The following is a 22,617-nucleotide window of genomic DNA, read 5'->3' as shown; positions in this document are numbered from 1 at the left end:
ACAGCAAAATGAGCTGAGATCTGTTCTCTGTACTTCCAACACAGCATCCAGTGAACCCCATTGCCCATAGCAAAGATGCCAATGACAAAGGGGATGTGCTACTTCAGGCAAAGGGATGGCACTCTGAAGGGGAACGGGGAGAATGAACATGTTTGTAGGTTCCTTTACAAGCCGTATTTGCCCAGTTTTCCTCCTCATTCTGCCCCAGGCATGCTGGACTTCTGGTCTTCACACTCCTCATTCCATCTCTTCCCATCTGCTGATTCTCCTCTACTGAGACTCCTGTCCAGCCTTCAGGTGACTGCTAAGAGTTGCTTTCTGGAAAACATTCTTTGGACCTCCCTGCCTGCTCAAAACCTTGTTCTGTCCCTTCTCTTGACTGCCAGGGACAGCCTGTGTCTGATGCACAGTAAACATTATGATTCTTAATGCAGTGCCTACTAGCATAGCTCTATAATTGGACTATATGTACAAGGGATTTCCTGAAAAATTTCCTAAGCAAATTGGGTGTGTGCTGCACAGATAACAATGTAGCTATGGTTCAGGTGAGAAGGGAGATTTGACTTTCACCATCCACTCTTTGCTACCTTCAGAACCCATTTACAAAGCTTGCATTAATTATAAAACCACAAAGGTGACATAAGCACAAAGAAAGCGGTTGGCATTGTGACAGAGCAGGTAAAGCCACTGCCTGCAGTTCCAGCATCTCATATGGGCACCGGTTCAAGTCCTGGCTGCTCCACTTCCAAGCCAGCTCTCTGCTATGGTCTGGAAAAGCAGTAGACGATGGCCCAAGTCCTTGGGGCCCTGCACCTGCATGGAAAGACAGGGAGGAAGCTCCTGGCCCTTGGCTTTGTATCGGCCCAGCTCCGGCCAATGCAGCCAATTAGGGAGTGAATCAGCAGCTGGAAGACCTCTCTCTCTCTCTCTCTCTCTGCCTCTCCTTGTCTCTCTGTGTAACTCTTCCAAATAAATAAATAGTTTTTAAGATTTATTTTATTTATTTGAAAGTAGAGTTACAGAGAGAGGTAGAGACACACAGAGAGAGGTCTTCCATCTGATGGTTCACTCCCCAGATGGCTGCAATGACCAGAGCTGTGCTGATCCGAAGCCAAGAGCCAGGTGCTTCTTCCCAGTCTCCCATGTGGGTGCAGGGGCCCAAGGACTTGGGCCATCTTCTACTGCTTTCCCAGGCCACAGCAGAGATCTGGATCCAAAGAGGAGCAGCCAGGACTAGAACCAGCACCCATATGGGATGCCAGCGCTTCAGGCCAGGGCTTTAACCCGCTGTGCCACAGTGCCAGCCCAATAAATAAATATTTAAGAAATTTTTAAAAAGAGCAAAGACAGGAAGGATGCATATCAGTGCATTAGTGAGTATTAAACTCACAATCATACCCAAGACAACCCTTGGTGCAGTTCCTGTGATGTGTGATGTGGATCTTCCAGAACCCTGGGTGAACAATGGACAGAAGTCAAAGTTCCTGTCCTTAGCAGATAGTCCAGAATCCAGGTGTGACAGAGCAGTCAGGTCAGAACATGCTAGTTTCCTGCAGTGAGAGAAAGATAGAAAAGGAAACTGGGCCTTACCTGGAGAGGAGCCATTCTGGGAACCAGATGATCAAAATACCTGTCCACTGCTTCAATGAAACTTTTCTCTGTTGTCCTCAGTATGGCCTTGGGGCTTCGCAGTAGACGGCTGGGGGTGGGAGAGGGAGGCTCAGTGCATAGACAGAACAGTATTGGTGGGGCCACTGAGCGTGGCTTCCAGGCCCTCCTCAGAGCCCCCTACATCAGCTTTCACCTCTGGGCATACAGCTCATACTCAGAGTCCTGCCGCACCCAGGGGTCTAGCAAGGATCTGCACCAGCTGAGTATCCTGGACCACTCCCAGACTTGTGGCATTTACAGGAAAACACCACCTCCATCTCCCAGGCACCTTGCAACCCAGAGTATCTTTCAGATCCATGTGGCCAGCCTGAGGGACTGAGCCTGCCTGGACTCCTACGCCCACGTCTCACGAGTCTTTTCCATGTTCTGACTGTGCTTACCCGTCTTTTCAGCTCTTTGAGAACATTTTTCATGACCACAGCATCCATTCTTTGGGGGACAGGGTCCCATTTGCCTTAGGACCTAAGTACTAAGTGTTTATGGGTTTTCACCACTGTCCTGGTCACCAGCTCCACAGCTGTCCAGCACAGGGAACAGGCACTTCCCTAAATTCCATCTCCATCAGGCACAGGCTTTTTGTGTTCTTGAGATGGATGTGAGAAAGAGCCCATTGTGCAGAAAAGCAAAGCTTTCATGTGAATCTGAGGGGGACAAGTATTTATCTGACGGCAGAGCCAAGAATGAAACCAGGAATCCCATCTGATGACACAGGTGAAGAACAGGATTCTCAAATTCTCACCCAAACCTCACACATCTGGACTGAGAACCAACATAAAAAATGAGCAAATAAGACCAAGGAAGGGAGAAGGAAGGGAGTGGGCCGAGTCTCAGGGGGTGGCGGAGTTGGAAACAGCATAAGAGAGAGACCAGAGGGGTTAGGCCTTCTGTTCAGACCCCAAAGCTTCCGTGTCCTTTCTTCCTGTGCATGAAAACAGTAGAGGTAGCCATAGCACCTGCCTGTGGGGAGAGAGAGATGAGGATGGGCCTCCTGCCCCTCCTCCTCCCCTCAGACCCTGGCAAGGCCACAAGCTCATGAACCAGGACAACCATCTCCACTCCTGTGCAATGGGGATAGCAATGAAACCATCCCCTGGCCACAGCTCTCAGATGGCAGATGAGAGGGCACAAGTAAAGCCCACAGTCAATGCTAGACACACATGCTCAGGCAGTGAAGGTTGCTCTCATCATTACTAGGCTGAACTTTTACTTTTGGTAAAGCAAAATAGTTTACTAAACCACAACTCTGGTGCCAGGAGCGAGCTTACCTGGGCAAGCCCCCAAGGTCGATCTCAGCACAGATGTAGGGACCTGCACGTAGAATCACCCACAGCCCGATCTCCCCTGCCATCATCACAAAGGTCCTGTGGAGGTAAAACCCCCTCAGCACTGGGCATGCGTCCAGGGCAGAGGCCAGGTGGAAGGGAGTCTACATGCACCCCAGGGTGGAAGAGCTGTGTCTCTTCCCCACACTTTCTCCACCACAGACACTGGAGTGAGGGAAGGCTCAACACCACCCCTAGCAGAATAGGGCATTCATATAGCAGATCAGAGGCCAGAGGACTTGTGAGCTGGATTTTCTCCAATTCCTAGTCTTGCAATCTTCCTTTCTGGGAGCCTGAGGAGGAACCACCTCTGGCAGGTAACACAGAGCTATAGCATTGAACCTGAACCTAATGGGTAGCATATGCCCCATCCCATGATTTTGAGCCCCATTGCAGTGGTAGGTCACACCCAGGATCTTTGCCCCCTCTGGGCTGCAGTGCCAAGTGTGGAATCTGCAGGCCCATCCCTCCTGGAAGACAGGTTGTGTCTGTGAAGCAAAACCTCTTACATGTTGCTGATAAGAGACTCTAGCCCTATCCCTCTCTGGCTTTCAAAGGAGAGGTAGCACACTGCTACACTGCTAATCTTCCCCATGCAACCATCTCTCTGCCTCCTCCCCACCCCGCCCCCCAGACCAGCTCACAGAAGCAGCAACATCACATACTTCAGGTCCAGGTTCCCAGAAAAGTCAAATTTGCCTGTTTCTGGCTCATGGAGGTTCCAGGGAATGTATCTGGAAGACATAAGAGGGAAGAAGCCTAAGACTCGTTTTTGTTCTTTCCTAAAAATTTCTAGTCAGTACATGGGTGTAAGAACCAACATGGCAGCTGAGTAGTACACTCCGGTGACCACCTCTCTCCAGAAACACCAGTGTGCACAGCTATCTGTTTACCAAGTCAGCTTTACAATGGAAGGTAGATGAGATCAGTGTCTCATTTCAGTATAATGATTTCCCAAGATCACACAGAAGCAAGTAGGAATGAAAGAATCGCCTGTATCTCCTTTTGCCCAGCTCCAAGAAGTGCATCATGAAGAGATACACTTCCTGCTTAGGAGAGGGAGAGGAAATTGAAGTTCAGTTCCGGAACCACTCTGATAACATTTAAAGTTGGACCCTGCTTCCCAGGCCCACACTTGCAGAGTATTTGAACCCTACATTGCCAGGCATTATTCTCCACCCATCCCCCAACTAGCAACAGAATGCTGAGCAAGGCTCCAGCTGCTGTGGGCGAGGGCAGAAGAAGGAACTTAAGACCCTACCTTGGATTCAGAGCCTGACCCACTGCTGTACTGAAACCTCGTGATCAGACCAGTGCTTACACAATGATCCTCTAGACTTGTCCTGGGATCAGACAGACACCTCTGCTCTGATAGGATGGGCTCATCTGGCAGGTGTCAACACAAGCTTCAGGCAGGCCTGACATACACCCCTCGGATTCATGGAGCCCAGTGATTGTGGGATCCAGATGTGACCTAAAATGCTGTAGTCTAAGAGTCTAAGAAGCTAGAGGGCTGCCTTTATTACCCTCTACCAAACTTAGGCAAGCAGTAAGAAGCCACCAGATTGTATCTTGGGACTCAACGCTGGGCTGGAAACTTCCAAAACTGGGCAGAGGCTAATGGCCCCTAAACACAGGAAAGTGCTTGTGTACAGTCGCCAAATGCACCCCAATTATCAGGCAGAGATCTGTGCCCTGGTGGGACAAACTTGTTTCAGCATGTGGGCCTGGTATGCACCCCCAAAATTTCACAGGGCCCAGTGACTATAAGACCAAGGTATGCCCCACCTATTATATGTCTCAATGACTGAGGGGATCCTCTATCACCCCTCCTCCACACTTAGGCAGACAGCAAGCAATCATAAGACTACTTTGGGACTCAGTGCCAAAGTGGTAAAATCTAATATTGAGCAGATCCTAAAGGTTCCTGTCCCCAGGCCAGTGCTCAGGACAAAGCCTCTGGACCTGCTTCAGTGCCAAGTGGAGTTCGGTGGACCCAGTTAGTCAGTTATATCCTAGTCAATATCACCAGTGGCTTGTAGGAGAAGCACTGGACAGCTACTCAACCTCAGAGGCAGATAGACCATATCTGAGTTGGCTTAGAACCTACCACCAGGCTGCACTAGTCTTAGAGAACTGTGGACTCCAGGTTTGAACGAGCATTGCAGCATTCGTGGACACTGGACTAAGAGGCTAAGCCTACCCCAGCCATAAGAAGAGGCTTGGAGGGATAGACTATGCCATTTTAGGCACTTCCCTAGTTTATTCTGAAGGAAACTCCAACTTCAGACTGAGAGAAAAATTGAGCTTAAAAGGAATATTTAAGATTGAAAACGGGAAAAAAATCAACATAGGACCTGGGGGAAACTTATACTTAAGGTGCTATCTACTACTAAAATAACAAAATTATTCTTAGCCTCAGAGAAAATAAAAGCCTGCCAAGAACTTCTGGAAAGGTAACCACAATTTGGTGAACACATAATGTCATATACCAACAAGCATCGAGAACTTCCAGGGGATAAATGCCCTCCCCTGCAGAGCAAAATAAGGTGCCAAAAACCACCCATCTAGGCATTGAACTTTTCAAATACTCAAAGAAGATTACAAACTAGCTGTTTTAATGAAATTCAAGAGAACACAGAAGTAACCCAATACTCTAACAGATTTTATAGAGAGGTATAAGTAATTAAACAAAATCAGACAGAAATCCTGAAACTGAAAAGTGCATGAAGTGAAATTAGAAGGATGATAGAAGGCATCACTAGTAGACTAGATGAAACAGAAGAAAGAATGAGTGAGCTTGAAGAGAAGCTATTTGAGGCCGGCGCCGTGGCTTAACAGGCTAATCCTTCGCCTTGCGGCGCTGGCACACCGGGTTCTAGTCCCGGTCTGGGTGCTGGATTCTATCCCGGTTGCCCCTCTTCCAGGCCAGCTCTCTGCTATGGCCCTGGAAGGCAGTGGAGGATGGCCCAAGTCCTTGGGCTCTGCACCTGCATGGGAGACCAGGAGAAGCATCCGGCTCCTGGCTTCGGATCAGCGAGATGCGCCGGCCGCAGCGGCCATTGGAGGGTGAACCAACAGCAAAAAGGAAGACCTTTCTCTCTGTCTCTCTCTCTCACTATCCACTCTGCCTGTTAAAAAAAAAGAGAGAGAAGCTATTTGAAAATACACAGTTGGAGTAAATAAGTGACTATAAGCCTAAATATGAGGGGCTTGGAAGCCAGCATAGAGGGAGGAACAAAGCTGACCAAAGCTCGTGTCAGGCTCCCGAACAACAGGAGCGCCACCTTGCCAGGAAAGGAAAATGGAAGGCTCCATGACTTCCACCATCACTGCAGACAGCAGCCCTGATGAGAGGACAATTCCACAGTCCTCACTGGCTTTAGATCCAGTCTAGAAAGCAGAGTGGGGTTCACGTAACAGCACTGCCCCAGACCTGAGCTGCTGGATCACAGTCACTGCCAAATCCGTCCTGTTTCAGGACACAGTAAGCAACCTCTACACCACCAGAAGCTGCCAGAGTCAGGGCATATCAAAGGGCAGAGAGCAGCTCCCGCTGCATCCCACAGCTAAGGGACTGCTGGGCACAAGTTGTACTTCTTTACTCTGTGCAGTCATTCTTGGGAATTAGTGCCAGCAGCAGCTAAAACCAGAGACCAGTCCTGGTCTCAGAGAAAGTCCCCTTCTGCCTGTCTTAGAACAGGGTTCTGGGTGGTCAGAGTACAAGCACCAGCAGCACCCTTGCATGCCTCTTGGGACAAGGGGCAGTCCTTTCCATGTCTTAGAGCTCCGGCAGCTCTTGCAGCTCTGGGACTGTGGCTCTTGGTGCTCTAATCCTTGGAGCAACTCACACTAGCATGTGGGACCTGGAGGGAGAGTTATATGCACTCTTCTGCTTCAGTCCACACTCCCCACCATAGCCTTCACTCAGCCTGTGAAACCTGGGTGAAGAACCCACCACATCCTTGGACTAGGACTGTGGGATCTAAAAGTTCTGGAGATATCTGTGCCTCCTGATGGGATGTGCAAAGGTCTTATCTGCATTTGCTCTGCTCCAAACCTCCCCTTTCTTGTAGATTATCCCCAATATAAGCTGCAATTTCCACGTGGCACCTGAATAAGGTACCTTCCCAGTCACGAAGCTCTGACACTGGAACTGTTGGAGCTATATTCCAGACTCACATGAGTTTTCCCCCATGAGACTTAGGAGGATCCTGTTTGTATTCCATGGCTCTAGACCCGTGCCTTCCAATGCAAAAGCCCCAGTATAACCTGCACAGGGCTCCACTGCATATTGTAGCTCTGGCACTGTGGCTGTTGGCTTTAAGTACTAGGATAATTGCCCTTGCCCTGTGGGACTTGGAGAAGGCCCTATCTTCATTCTGCTATTGCAGGCCCACAGATTTCACTGCACAACTCCCAGCATGAAATATGTTTTTCCTGTGAGAGCTGGAACAGCTACCCTTCCTGTCCTGCAGCTCTGAGACCATGTCAGTCTTATATGTGAGACTGAGGAAGACACCACTTGCATTCCACTGCTCCGGGTCCATACTCACCAATGCAACATCCCCAGCTTAACTTGAATTCAACCCATGAAACTGTGGCAAAGTACCCTCCACATTCTTCAGAGCTGGGGCTGGGGTTGTTATGCTACAAGCCCCAGCATCAGCCATACCTGCTCAGCAGGAACTGAGGAAGGTCCCATCACATAGATCCAGTGCCATAGGTATTGATGCCACAGGACCCCTCAACTCTTGAGTTTTCCTAGCAAGGCAAGGAAACAGCCCCTTATGTGTCCTACAAACTGGAAATATGCCTTCTGTCATGACAAATCCCAATATGATTAACACCCAACTCTCTAGGATCTGAAACACAAGCCTTTGCAAGCCCTCTTCAAAGTTATAAATCTACCTCCATGAACTGCTGCAGACTAAACAACTGTGACACTCATAGGCATCACTGACATTGATTAAAGATAAAGCAACCACTCATCAATTACACTTCTGGGCTCACCTAGAACAAAAGTCAAAGCAACTATTCAACTGACACCACACAATTCATTTCAGCTAAACAATCTTCCAATGAAAGCTATTCTTTAAAAAAAGAAGCAACTGTTACCAGATGTACAGGTATCAATGCAGGGACACAAGAAACACAAAGAATCAAGGAAGCATAACACCTCCAAGAGAACATCATAATTCTCCAGAAAAACAGGCTGATTTGAAGGAAATTTGTGAAATTCCTGAAAAATAACTCAAAATAATGATCCTAAGGAAACTCAGCAAGCTGCAAATGAATATAAATATATAACTCAAAGAAATAAGTAGGGGCCGGCGCTGTGGTGCAGCAGGTTAACTCCCTGGCCTGAAGCGTCAGCATCCCATATGGGTGCTGGTTCAAGATCGGCTGCTCCACTTCCCATCCAGCTCTCTGCTGTGGCCTGGGAAAGCAGTAGAAGATGGCCCAAGTCCTTGGGCCCCTGCACCTGCATGGGAGACCCAGAAAAACTCCTGGCTCCTGGATTACATCAAGCTAAGAAGTTTCTGCTCTGCAAAAGCTACACTCAACAAAGTGCAACAGCAACTGAACAGACTACATCTGATAAAATATTAATATTCAGAATATACAAGGAGTGCAAGAAACTCGACAATAAAAAAACAATTGAGAAATGGGCAAAGGATATGAATAGGCATTTTTTAAAGGATGAAATACAAATGGACAACAGACACAAGAAGATTCTCATGATCACTAGCCATCAGAGAAACACAAATAAAAAGACAAAATGAGGTTTCACCTTACCCCAGTTACGATGACTATCATCCAAAAATCAAAAAATAACAAATGCTGACAAGGATATTGATAAAAGGTACCTGTGGATGGGAATGTAAATTAGTATAATCATTATGGAAGACAGTATGACGTTTCCTCAGAAGTCTGGAAATAGATCTATCACATGACCCAGCCATCCCACTCCTGGGAATTCACAAAAAGCAGCTGAATCAGCACACAAGAGTCATCTGTCCCCCTGTGACTATAGCAGCTCAGTGCGTAGAAGCTGAAAGCGACCAAGGTGCACACCAACTGAGGACTGGAGGAACTGTGCATATATACACTATGGAACACTACCCAGTGGTTAAAAAAGAATGAAGTCCTGTCTTTCACAACAAAATAGATGCAGCCAGAGACCATTGTTCTTAGTGAGATAAGCAAGTCCCAAAAAAACAAATATGTTTTCTCTGACTGGTGGTAACTAATATATAGAGTATAAAAAAATGCAATATATATGAGTGAAACTGACATTTTGATTTAAAATTGACATTTGACTATCATTTATAATCCTTTAATATGCTCCTGAGGAACAATAGTTTCTCTACTTATTATTTGCTAAATTATTTATTTAGTGAGGGGTTAAGCTTGTGATTGAAAATATGTCAATGCGAAAAGAAAAAGAAAAAGAAGGAAGATGATAACATGGGATGAGAGTACTAATATATTCTTTAAACTATATATATGAAGTATATGAAATTTTTCCCTTTATGTAAATTAAAATTTTAAATAAGAAAAGTAAGTACTAGAGAAACTAAATCTCTATCTTTTGCCATAAACAGGAGTAAATCCAAAATGGATTAAAACCTAAATGTAAGACGTGAAATTATGAAATCATTAGAAGAAAACAGAAGATAAAGAAGTAGACACATGGGATTTCATCAGACTAAAAGGCTTCTGCAATAAAACAAAAAAAAATGAAACAACAGATTGAAGAGACTACAGAATGGCAGCAAATATTTTAGAACTACACATCTAACAAAAGTATCAAAATATCAAAAGTTATTAACCAAAGGATCTAAGGAGCTCAACTGAACAACATGGGAATAAATAATACAATTTTAAAATATACAATAAATATGGAGGCATTTTTCAAACCAAGAGGTATGTAAAAATATGTTCAACATCACTAATCATAGAGCTCAAAAATAAGCAAAACACAAATATTTATAACCCAATTAAAATTGAAAAAAATATGAACAAACAGTACTCAAAACAATTAAAAATGCCAGAAAATATGTGAAAAACAACTCAATACGATTATCCATAAGGGAAATGCAAATCAAAATCACAATGAAATACCACCTCACCCCAGTTAGAATGGGTGGCAACAAAAAGACAAAAAATAACAAATCAGTGAGGATGTAGAGAAAAGGGAACCCTTACACACTATGAGAATATGAATTAATATAGCTATTATGGGAAATATTTCTGAGCTTTTTTTTTTCTCAAAAAGCTAAAAATCAGTCTACTCACTTCTAGGTTATCCAAAAGAAATGGAATCAGGATTTCAAAGAGATACCCAAACTATATGTTTATTGTGGCATTATTCACATTAAGCATGATATAGGAGCAAACTTGGTGCCCATTGATAGGTGAATGGAATACAGGAAATGTGATATGGATATAGACACACACACACATACACACAATGGAAGATTAATTATAAAGAAAAATGAAATCTTGTCATGTGCAGCAAAATAGGTGGAAGTGGAGGACATTGTAAGTGAAATAACCCAGGCACAGGAAGACAACTGTCACATATTCTCTGTCACATATAGATATAACAAAAAAGAAAAAAGTCCAACTGAATGTAGAATAGTTATTACTAGAGATTGAGAAGGGAGAGGTGGAAATATAGAAGGAGGCTGATAATGGCTACACAAACATGGATAGAAGGAACAGGTCTGGCTAGTTCACAGTAAACTTTTATATTTTATGGAGAAGTAAAAGAGAGGAGTTTGAAGTCTCTAAATATGAAGAAATGGAAAAGCTAATTACCATGATCAACTCACTACATGCTGCATAGATGTCCTGAACTGTACCCTATAAAGTTGTACTTCTATGAAATGGTACTTTTTTAAACTATGAAGCTCTTGTAGGAAGAAAAAAATAGGATTTAATTAGAAACCAAGATGCAAATAATTTAAAACATAAATGCAGTAACAGCTTCCAGTAAAATTCACTAATTAGTTATGATTTAATTATTTGTTTCTTGCAGGAGCCTGGGATCAGTTTACTGCCCCTCTGCTTGAAGTTAATCCTGTTTCCCATAGTTGAGCAGCAAGATGGCGGAATAGGAAGTGAGCAAATTGATAGTTCAGAAACACACAGGTTAATAACAGTGGAGATACTGCAGGGTCAAGGAAGAGTAGGGGAAGAAACAGCAGAGGAAACTCTTCTGGAACTAGTGATTCACAGTGGACCTGCGTGGAGAGCGTGGGAGCCCAAGTTCGGGACACCAGCGGCAGACTCAACACACCAGCGCTGGAACGCGAGGTGAGCCGAACATCAATAGCCCGAGACACCAGCGGGCAAGCAGAAAGAGGAGACTAGAGGGAATGAGGCTTGAAACCCCGTGGGGAAAAGTTCACCAGGCTAACTAGAAGAGAGAGGGGAAAAAAAAAAAGTGACCGATACGGACACGAGTTTCTCTCTCTCCGCTCACCCCTCAAAGGCTAACAAGACAAAGAGCAGTCGCCATTTTGGAGATACGTCATAAGCAGGGCGACCTCAGGTCTGCACCGGCCCTGAGCCTAGCAGAAAAACCTGACTCTGGGGGGAGGGGTGAAATAACAGTAGATTAGCATCTAACTTGGCAACCCACTGGGAGACTGCAGGAGAATTGGAGCCCACACTGAGGGCAGCAGAGATTCCCTGTGTGGTCCTTGGGAAAGAGCTTCCGATCTCTGGCTCCTGTGGGTATATCATTCCCCTGCTAACTACCTCCAATTACGTTCAGCTGTGCGGAATTACTTCCCTTTTGAATCAAAAAAAGAAAGAAAGAGAGAGAGATTTACCATGCCTAACCTGGGAGTGTCCTCTTTGACATACCCTTAACCCTGAGGAACCAAACACAGCTCTCAGTCCACACTCATCTCAAGCCTCTAAGGCACCACTGAAAGCAGACAGTCCACTTAATATAGAGCCATAGTGTAACAAGAAAAAACACCACAGTGAAGAAACCAAACATCTCCAACATGCCATACAACAAACGCAAAAACCGAGGTAACAAGAACAAGGAAGACACTATGACGCCCCCAAATGAAAAAGACACCCCAATTCAAGATTATGAAGATGATGAGATAAAAGAAATGCAAGAAGCGGATCTCAAAAAATTGATAATAACATTAAGAAGTTCTCAAAAACAAATTCTTGAACTACAGAAATCCTTAATGGACAAGATAGAAAATCTCTCTCGTGAAAATGAAATATTAAGGAGGAATCAAAATGAAATGAAACAACTAGTAGAACAAGAAACTGAGATAGTGACGAGAAATCATAATGAAATGAAGAACTCAATAGATCAAATGACAAACACATTAGAGAGCCTTAAAAACAGAATGGGTGAAGCAGAAGAGAGAATATCAGACTTAGAAGACAGAGAACAGGAAAGGAAACAGGCAAACCAAAGAAAAGAAGAAATCAGAAATCTAAAAAATATTGTCAGGAATCTACAGGATACTATTAAAAAACCTAACATCCAGATTCTAGGAGTTCCTGAAGGCATGGAGAAGGAGAAAGGATTAGAAGGCATTTTCAGTGAGATACTAGCAGAAAATTTCCCAGGTTTGGAGAAGGACAGAGGCATCTTAGTACAGGAAGCTTATAGAACCCCTAATAAACATGACCAAAAGAGATCCTCACCACGACATGTTGTAATCAAACTCACCACAGTGAAACATAAAGAAAAGATTCTAAAAGGTGCAAGAGAGAAACATCAGATTACTCTCAGAGGATCTCCAATTAGACTCACAGCAGACTTCTCATCAGAAACCCTACAAGCTAGAAGGGAATGGCGAGACATAGCCCAGGTACTAAGAGAGAAAAACTGCCAGCCCAGAATATTATATCCTGCAAAGCTCTCATTTGTGAATGAAGGTGAAATTAAGACTTTTCATAGCAAACAGAAACTGAAAGAATTTGTCGCCACTCGTCCTGCCCTGCAAAAGATGCTTAAAGATGTGTTACACACAGAAACACAGAAACATGGTCATCAATATGAAAGAAGGTAAAGGAAGGAAACCTCACAGCAAAAGATCACAGGAAGCTCAATTTCTCTTTGACATAGAATTAAACTCTGATGCTCTGTTAAAGCAATGTGTTATAGTAATCTATTATGTTCTCTTGATGTCTGTTAAATTCTAATTGTTCAAAAACAGCTGAATTTTTATTAAGAGCTATGGGTTATTTAAATATGTGCTTATTTTCAAAGATTTGAATAATCACCTTGTAACAATGATCAAATTTGGTCTATGTTATGTCATGATTTTAAGGAATCTTATTTCAACCAGATATTTTGGATTTTGAGCCTCCTTGGCATTCTTGACAGGCATTCAAAAAATCAAAGTACCAAACAATCTGGACTCTAAAATTTCCAGTAAATCTTGGACTTTGGTTTTTCCAGTTTGGGCCCAACTGAAAAAATCGAAGGACCTATGTCTCTCATCTTATAGAGACACCAACTAATCAGGCTATTTGGATTATATTAGAAGTACTGTCAAGATATGACATGGTACCAAATTTTAAGTTTCTATAATGGAAAATGCTATTAATACAAATGATTGAGAATTAACAAGTCTAATGATCTTGTGTTACTAGACATGATAGTTATCTTAAGGAGAAAGCCCCAGAGGCCTAAAGGGTTAAATACTTGTAAAATCCTACAGGTGCTTTCAAAAATACTGTGAAGTAAGCAAGTGCCTCTTGTTGGTTGATGAGTTTATAATTTTAAACATGGCAACTTAAAGTCTTTTGTCATCCACAGTTATATATGCTTTGCTGCTCATAAAACTAAAGCCTTGTTGGTTCTGTGTTTAGCTGTCCTCCTATAGGTTCCTATGGACTTTTTCCAGCCACTTCTATTGTATTCAGTACTTTGGGATGGCTCTGTAAACAGATGAAGCCAATAATGTATTAACAGTACCAACTGAGAGAAAGTATGGTTAACTGAGGTTACTAAAAACAAAAAGCAATTCAAATCAATTGGCAATCTACAAAAAGAGTTAAAGATTTTAAAAGCTATTATTAAAATTGCTATATTGGACTATTATGTTATGTTATATGTGTGTATATATTGTATGTCCACATGGGAAAATTTTATTAAGAGTTTTATTTTAATTGGCTTATGATTAGATTGCCCATAAATTTAAGCTGCTAAATTTAATCAAAGATATATTTTAATTTGTGTGACCTGAATCTCTGTATCACATGTTTTAAACTTGTTAGTAGAAAGAAACTAAAATCATTTTACATGGTTGTGCTTAAGTTTACTGGTTAAACAAACTACACCATGTTAGATATTTAAGAGGTGTTTCCAAATACATGATTCTTAAAATTTATAGAAGGCATTGGACCTCCTGGTAAATGTTTTCTTAAGTTGTTATCTAATGGTTGAAACTGTTTGCTAAGTATTCATGTGATATTGCTATTGTCAGCAAGCGATCTAGGACTTGCTCCCTCATTTCTCTATTCTAAGCCCAACTTGTTCTTTCATTTCTCTATTCTCAAGGTAGGAAACTAATTCTATTATGAAGGAATCTGTAGGACGCACAATTTAATCTTTAGACCTTATAAAAGTGATGGCTAACATTTTTCTGTAATAGCATAGCCAAAATAAGAACTTAAATAATAATCTCATAGCTAGATTTACTTCGCCATCAGTGAAGTATACAGTAAGTAGAAAAATAACCTCCCTTTCAGACCAAAGGGAAAGAAAGTTTTAAAGTGAGAATATAATTTTCCTCATGGGCATTGTCTACCTTAGAAAAACTACTACAGAACACGCCTGTGACTATAGACTTGTAGTTCAAGCCACCGAAGATTAGAGATGGGACACGGGCACTCCCTTGACTTGCATCCTCTGGTCTGCTTTAACACAAACCAGGAGGAAAAGAAAGCTCGGCATCAGAAGCAATGGGTGGCAGGCCTATAAATGGCTGATCTGTACAGTGATCTGCCCTCAAGGAGACCCAACAGGCCAGTCCACTGCAGTGGCTTTCAAAGTGGTAAGCCTGGGCTTCAGCAGAAGTCAGCTTGTGAAGAGCCCTGGCAGCTCTGCCAAGAGTTGGATCACTGGAAATGGACCTGCCCTGGAGTCGAAGGATGCCCAGGTCAGAGCCACAGATCTTATTGGCTCTAAGCTGAAAAGCCCTTCACTCAGCCCAACTTCCAAAGTGACCACTGCAACTGAGGGTATGGTCAAGTAGGGTCAGCAACATTGCAGGCAGAACTGTAAATTTCTTGTTAGAGATGCCACCTGCCTTTACCTGGCCAGCTCTCCTCCCAGGCCAGCCAAGTAATGAAAGTCAACAGAGTGCCTTTCCCTAGGAGGTTCACACCTCCCTTAGGATATACCCCAAGTGAAGAGATAGATAGGTCTGGGCCTCTTAACTTACAAGGCCTAAAGCCCAACAGATTATTATCAAGCCCCTTCTATCAGGTTCTACTTGCCTCTCAATCAGAAAACTTAATTGTAGCTTAATTGACAGCACCTTTCTTAGCTCCTCTAATAATGACTCTGTCCTTTGTTCTAGACCCTGTCTAGTGCACTTGGGCCTCATTCCTTTGTAATCATAACCTCTACTCTACCACCAATGGCTCTACTCCCAACCTGTGTGTACCTATGGTCCTCTTCCCCACTTAATGCTATATAATTGTTCAGACCTGGTTAATGCCTCTCTTAGGATCGTTGGTTACTATCCTCACTCTGTCTTTTATGACCTTGTCTAAATATGATCAGAGTCTGCAAACTTGGAAGGCTTCCATAGCCTTGGCAATTCATGACGACAGCCTAGGGTGGTTACTGGCGCCATAAACTAGAGTGTCAATTTGTTGGGTTAACAACAGGAGTCACTGTGCACTTGCTCCTCATGTGGGATCTCTGTCCATAATTTGCTGTACATTTTGATTTAATGCTATAACTAGTTCTCAAACAGTATGTTTCACTTTGTGTTTCTATGTGGGTGCAAACTGTTGAAATCTTTATACTAAATTGATCTTCTGTATATAAAGAGAATTGCAAATGAATCTTGATGCAAATGGAAGGGGAGAGGGAGCGGGAGAGGGGAGGGTTGTGGGTGGGAGGGAAGTTATGGGAGGTGGAAGCCATTGTAATCCATAAGCTGTACACTGGAAATTTATATTCATTAAATAAAAGTTAAAAAAAAAAAAAATCCTGTTTCCCTTTGCAGAGAGCAGCTTTGCCACCAGGGAGCAGCAGAGGGCATTCAGGAGGAAAGAGCTCATTCTGCATTCCAGGGCCCTGAAGGACCACAGGTCAGTGAAGATAACAAACAGGTGAAGACAACTGTGGTGATCCCTTTGAAAAAAGTTCTTCACAGAGGGGCCAGCGGCATCCCATATGGGCACCGGTTCAGCCCTGGCTGCTCCACTTCTATCCAGCTCCCTGCTAATGTGCCTGGGAAAGCAGTAGAAGATGGCCCAAGTGCTTGGGTCCTTGCACCCATGTGGGAGGAGACCCGGATGGTGATCCTGACTCCTGGCTTTGGCCTGGCCCAGCCCCGGTCATTGTGGCCATTGGGGAGTGACCCAGAGGATGGAAGACCTCTCTCTCTCTCTCTCTCTCTCTCTACCTCTGTAATTCTGCCTTTCAAGTAAATAAATAAATGTTTGTAAAAAAACATAGTTTACAGAAAAGAATGCCTTTAACAATCAAAGTAGTATTAACCCAGAAAGACAATGTTGACTTAAGCAGCTTGGCATTAACACAATATAATTTTACCTTTAAAAGTTTATGGTAGATTCCCCATGATATTTTGATAATACTTTTCTGTTCTTTATATTCTGTATGGTAAATTTGAAATTCCCTGCTGTTAACTAATAAATCCCATGGCTGCACCACAAAAGACTTTCTAATTGCAGGTGACAGAAATGCATATCCTGCATTATAAAACGTCCTTGCAACGGAAGCTTTGCAGCAGGGTTGCAGAGTTCCGAGAGCGAGCCTCCGTCTCAAGAAGACTGCAGTCCTAGCAGCTGTCCCAGAGCCTCCCTGAGTGGCACAGCTCCGCTGCTGCCACCTGTGTGCCTTTGTCACCGTGCGACTTTGGGAGAATGGCTTGTCCTCTCTTGGCCTCAGTTTTCTCGCCATGAAAGATAATAATATTTCTGACTCCACAGAGAATTGCTATAGGGAGAAAGTACATTCATGTTTTCCAGTCTTGTGTATAAACATTAGAGAAGCAATCACTGAGCCACTACAATTGTTTCTATCACTTCATGGTGCTGGATCTATTGGAATTAGCCTCTGAGTTCTGGCGACAACAAAATTCCTCCTCTGAGAGTGACTGCCATGCCATCCCATGACCTTAAAGGCCTTACAGGCACCCTTGGCATTGTTCACATTAAGCATGATATAGGAGCAAACTTGGTGCCCATTGATAGGTGAATGGAATACAGGAAATGTGATATGGATATAGACACACACACACACACACAAAGTCTCCTCAATTATGGAGACTTGTCAGAAGTTTCTATGGGGTTCAGACTTCAATCCACCTGCAAGCACTCTGGCTTTTGCAGCTTTCAGATTATGTCTGCTAACAAGAGAACTTCACTGCTCAGCACCCCATCACCATTTTTACATTAGGAGTGGTGTGTGCTAGCCTCATCCTCCAGGCACACGCAGGAGCCTGTGTACCTCCTATGGTTTCAGTCTCACACAAACATACAGTGGAGTGAGCCATGTGCCAGTGTGGACTGCGGGCTCCAACACCACCCACATGTGCTGTACTACAGGGCACACATCCCTTATCCTGAGCAAGTTCATTAACTCCTGGCGACTCAGATTCTTGCCCTGCACAATGCAACTCATACCACCCATGTCACAGGACAAGTTATGACAACAAAGGGCTTGCGGCTGGCATTGTGGAGTAGCAGATAAAGCCACCATCTGCAAAGCTGGCATCCCATATGGGCACCGGTTCAAGTCCCGGCTGCTCCACTTCTGATCCAGCTCTCTGCTGTGGCCTGGAAAAGCAGTAAAAGATGGCCCGAGTCCTTGGGCCCCTGCACCCACATGAGAGACCCAGAGAAGTTCCTGGCTCCTAGCTTCAGATCAGTGCAGCTCCAGCCATTGCGGCCACTTGGAGAGTGAACCAGCAGATGGAAGACCTCTCTCTCTCTCTCTAGCTCTCCCTCTCTCTCTCTCTTCTCTCTGCCTCTCCTTCTCTCTCTGTGTAACTCTGACTTTCGAATAAATTTTTTAAGAAAAAAATGATTTGTGAATATGCTGAAAACATGCCTGGAAATCAGCCCTCCTTCAATGTATGTTACCTTTGTCTCTATCACAATATAATATCAGTTCATGCCCATTCACATTTAAATCCTTCTAGTGACAAACGCTGGTACCCACTTATTTTGGCCACAAGTGCTGAGTACACAATAGTTTGAATACCAGACATGGTGACACATGCTTTACAGATATTGGATAAAACGTTCCTCTCCTCTAATCACCAACACTACCTTCTGAAGCAATTGGTATTCTGCCCAGGTACAGATGACGGCACTGGGTCTTGCAATGTGACAGTCAGAGACACAGAGCCTGGATAGATGGCCATGCCTTTCAGATACTTATGTCTCTAAGCCACTTAGGTCTACTTAGGTCACTAACCCACAGAGCTCATTCCCTTTAGTCCATAATACATCGCTGAAGTGACACTGCCATCCACTTACATGTTCACTCTTTAATACTGCTGTCACTGTTTTACTTGTTCATCTTCTTATGCACAAATTAAAATTGTTTTAGAAACACTTATCTGTGTGTAATAGCATATTTATTTGTAAGCATGCCTTGAACAGACAAGGGGATTTCACAAAACTTGTGAAAACGTAATTAAAATATAAGTTTGTTTTGGTGCAAAGAATTTTGAAACCCATGCATATAAGGGATCTTCAAAATGTCCATGGGAAATTAACTGTGAAAAAAATTATACATGAACTTCTAGAAGTTTTTGTTCCAATGCACACTTACATTTTAATTCTGTTTTCCACACACTTGTTAAATAATCCTAGCGTGTCATTAAATAGAGTGCTCCCAAGGGACATGAGAAATTCCTGAGGAAATCACCTGCACCCTCTACAGGAGGAGTCCTGCAAAAGATCAGGATAAGTGCACACTGGGATAAAACAATGCATGAATTTCAAGATTCTTTGCATCAAAAACTACAGATCTTGGGGCGACACTGTGGCATAGCGGGTAAAGCCATAGCCTGCAGTGTTGGCATCTCATATGAGTGCCGGTTCAAGTCCTAGCTGCTCCACTTCTGATCCAGCTCTCTGCTATGACCTAGGAAGAAGATGGCCCAAGACCTTTGGCCCCTGCATCACGTGGGAGACCTGGAAGAAGCTCCTAGCTCCTGGCTTTAGATGGGCGCAGCTACGGCCATTGCAGCCATTTGGGGAGTGAACCAGTGGATGGAAGATTCTCTCTCTCTCTCTCTCTCTCTCTCTCTACCTCTCTATAACTCTGAAACTCTGCCTTTCAAATAAATAAACATATCTTAAAAAAAAAAAAACTACAGACCTTTAGAACAAACCTACAGACATTTTGGGACAAACCTTTTTAAAGAACCCCTATATTTCTCTCATTCACCCCTTCCAAAGATTTGACCATTGAACAATGAAAGGAGCAGACCTAGGTGACAGTTAGAAGCCTTAACACGCCTGGCAGGTGCAGGAAGCGTCTATGAGAAGCGAGGTCCTCACGTTGAGCCCCAAACCAGACACTGGGCTCTGAGCCAGGCTGCAGCCGCCAGGTGCTGGCTCCTGGTGAACAGGCTGGGGGCTTCACTCACGTGGTGACAGTGTTGAAGCCGCAGGCCTTCAGCTTCAGCAACCGGTCCCTCCAGTACTCCCTGGGCACCCGAAAGTAGTGGATGGAGCCCCCGAAGATCCTGAACTTGCGACCGTTCAGAGTGAAGTGTGCGTGACCCGTCGCTGTGCTCCCAGTGCCAAGTCCCACAGATCGGTTCTTCAGCTCGAGAGGGGTCACATAAGACCAGTTGTACCTGGAGAGGGGACAGGACGGTGGAGGACAGACAGGGACAGAGGATGGGATAGCGGAGAGTGCTGAGCCCTCGGGGAAAATGCTGCTCCCCTGAGCAGGACACGCTCTGCCCTTGCTCCTGCGCATTGATTTCTCCAAGAGAAGAGGAGTTGCTGCCCTCCCTACCCCCTCACGAAAACCTGGGCTCTGGTGGCTGTGCTGGTTGGGATGGAAGGGTCTCTCTCAGCTTCGAGCGAGGAGCAAGACCTGATGAGATAAATGGCAGGAAAAAGATGGCCAGGATCCTGCTCCAGGAGAGACAGCGGCTGCCGAGAGAAAGGGACACAGGGTCAGGAAAGATGTAGGCCGGCTGTGCTCTGGCCCTGCAGAGGCCAGAGCCTCAGATGGAGCCCCTGAAGGTAGATCCTGTGTTAGGGGACCCGAAGGCAAGAAGATTGGGCTCCACCTGCTCCACAAGTCTCCCCATGCCCAGGCTGTCCCACTCTCCTCACTCTGAACCTGACGCTGGTAGCAGCCTGGAACACGGTGGGACTGGGCACTGGGGGAAACAGTCTAGGCCTAGTGGAGGAAGGACACGTGGGGGCATTTTATCCCAGAGGAACCTCAGGGACACAGTATCCTGCAAGGGGAGCTGACCCGGGGTTTCCTTCCAGCCGGCAGTGGTGGGGACCCTCAGCGCGTCGGCGCCAAGGTCCCCAGAAGACTTGGCAGGGAGGAGGCTCACAGCAGAGATGAGGAGCAGGTCTCCTGCAGAGCTGAGGGCCCAGGAAGGGGCCCTGGTTCGAGAAACGTGCCCAGGGTCTCACGCAATAAAGCCTGACTGTGACCAGCTAATCAGGGGATGGTTGGGGGAGTCCCAGGACAGCACACGGGGGACCATGAGGATGCAGGCAGGACTGGAAGAAGGACTCACCTGAAAAAGCGCAGGGAGCCCATCGCGCTGAGACGGAGGACTCCACGCCGTGTATGCTCCAACTCCTTTCAGCAGCCCCAAACGACCCAGCGCCCGGGCCGGACTCCGCGTGGCGGGGCAGACTCACGACTGCGCTCTGCAAAGGAAGTCAGGGCGAGATCTTGGGGCAGACGCCGGTGGCAGGGCTCTGGACCCTGCCTGCCCGCAATACCGCAGCCTGCCGGCAGCCTCTGCAACCCAGGGCCTGGGATCCCAGAGCCTCCTCCGGCCGTGCCAAGGAGGGGCTGTCCAACTCCCGACCTACCAGCGCAGAGCCCTCAGCTCCGGAGTGTCGACGCTGCTAGCCCGGGTGCAGATGACCTTCAGCCCTGGGAACTTTGCGTTATCGTTCTGGCCCTGGGTTATTCGAACTGCGAGTCCATTGCCAGCTTGCAGAAAGCGCGCAGATGAGTGGGAGGACAGGAGGGAGGAAACAACGCCCGCCTGTACTTGACAGAGCAGGAAGTCCTGATGCCTCAGGTTCCGCACTTTACCCAGTGCCCATTATGTTCAGATACAGCGCTTCTGACCAGAAATGGATGAGTCAGTTGGGTACATAATTGGAACAGTTTCAATGGGATGCGTAAACGCTGCATGAAAGTTGCAGAGTGCAGTGAAGTATAGGAGGGGGATGCAGGCTGCCTAGGAGGGTAGCACTTTTCCCAAATTTAGTTGTTTTTATTAAAGATTATATTTATTATTTATTTGAGAGGTACAGCTACAGACAGAGAGAAAAGTCTTCCATCCACTGGTTCACTCCCTAAATGGTCGCAACAGTCAGAGCTGGGCAGATCCAAAGCCAGGAGCCAGGAGCTTCCTCCAGGTCTCTCATGCAGGTGCAGGGGCTGTAGCACTTGGGCCATCTTTCTCTGCTTTCGCAGGCCATAGCAGAGAACTGGATGGGAAGAGGAGGAGCTGGGACATGAACTGGACCCCATTTGGTACCATAAGCTAAAAGCTTAGCCTACTACACCACAGTGCAGCCCCCAACCCTGAATTGAGTCTTGACGAGTGATAATTGTCTTGGGAGTGTCTTGAAAGTGTCTGCACAGCATGGTACATGCACAACCTACTTTGGAAATCTTGAGGTGTGAAGTAGTTGGAGCCTGACAGGAGGCAGATCAGGCGTGGCCATTGCTGCGAGTGCAGGGCTAAGTAGTTCTGTATCTTTCCAGAAACCAGTGAGGTGGTTGGAGACCACTAAACAATCTCAAGCAGAAATAAACTGAAATTTTGGTTTTATGCAGATTACATTGTGGAGTTAAGTGGGAAATAGACAAGTCATCCCATAGACCTGGTGACTACAGAATGAGGGCGTGGGTTGCTCTGTGGTGGCAATAGGAAGCAAGAGCAGGCTGTGGATCCAGGGGTAAAAGTGGTAGCTCTTAATAACCGCGTGAGGTGGGTGGTCCACAGCAAATAGTCCAGGAGACTGCCAGTTTCAGGCTAAATAACTTCTTGTTGGGTTTCATTGAGATCAAGGCGGGGAGAGACAGAGATTTTAATAGCAGAATGATGTGCCCAGTTTCAGATATGCTGGATTTGAGGTCCCTATGCTCATAAAAGCAACCTTTTGATGTTCTCTCTTAGATGCCTTT

General features: G+C 45.2%; 1 protein-coding gene across 1 annotated transcript in view; it reads right to left on the bottom strand.

The window, feature by feature from the left end:
• The window catches only part of LOC133763990 (beta-galactosidase-1-like protein 3), a 73,875-nt gene extending 52,872 nt beyond the window's left edge, over window positions 1-21,003 (bottom strand). Inside the window, exons 1-6 of the mRNA XM_062197655.1 lie at window positions 20,981-21,003; window positions 20,247-20,429; window positions 19,856-20,068; window positions 3,659-3,727; window positions 2,937-3,032; window positions 1,591-1,699 (exon numbers count right to left, since the gene is read on the bottom strand). Of these exons, the coding sequence (XP_062053639.1) occupies window positions 1,591-1,699; window positions 2,937-3,032; window positions 3,659-3,727; window positions 19,856-20,068; window positions 20,247-20,429; window positions 20,981-21,003 (693 nt within the window). The remainder of the gene's footprint in view (window positions 1-1,590; window positions 1,700-2,936; window positions 3,033-3,658; window positions 3,728-19,855; window positions 20,069-20,246; window positions 20,430-20,980) is intronic.
• Window positions 21,004-22,617: the final 1,614 nt, after the last annotated feature.

The sequence above is a fragment of the Lepus europaeus genome, chromosome 7 (genome assembly GCF_033115175.1).
Source record: "Lepus europaeus isolate LE1 chromosome 7, mLepTim1.pri, whole genome shotgun sequence".
Taxonomy (NCBI): domain Eukaryota; kingdom Metazoa; phylum Chordata; class Mammalia; order Lagomorpha; family Leporidae; genus Lepus; species Lepus europaeus.
The sequence above is the reverse complement of the archived record's forward strand: the minus strand, read 5'-3'. Positions and strand labels throughout refer to the sequence as shown.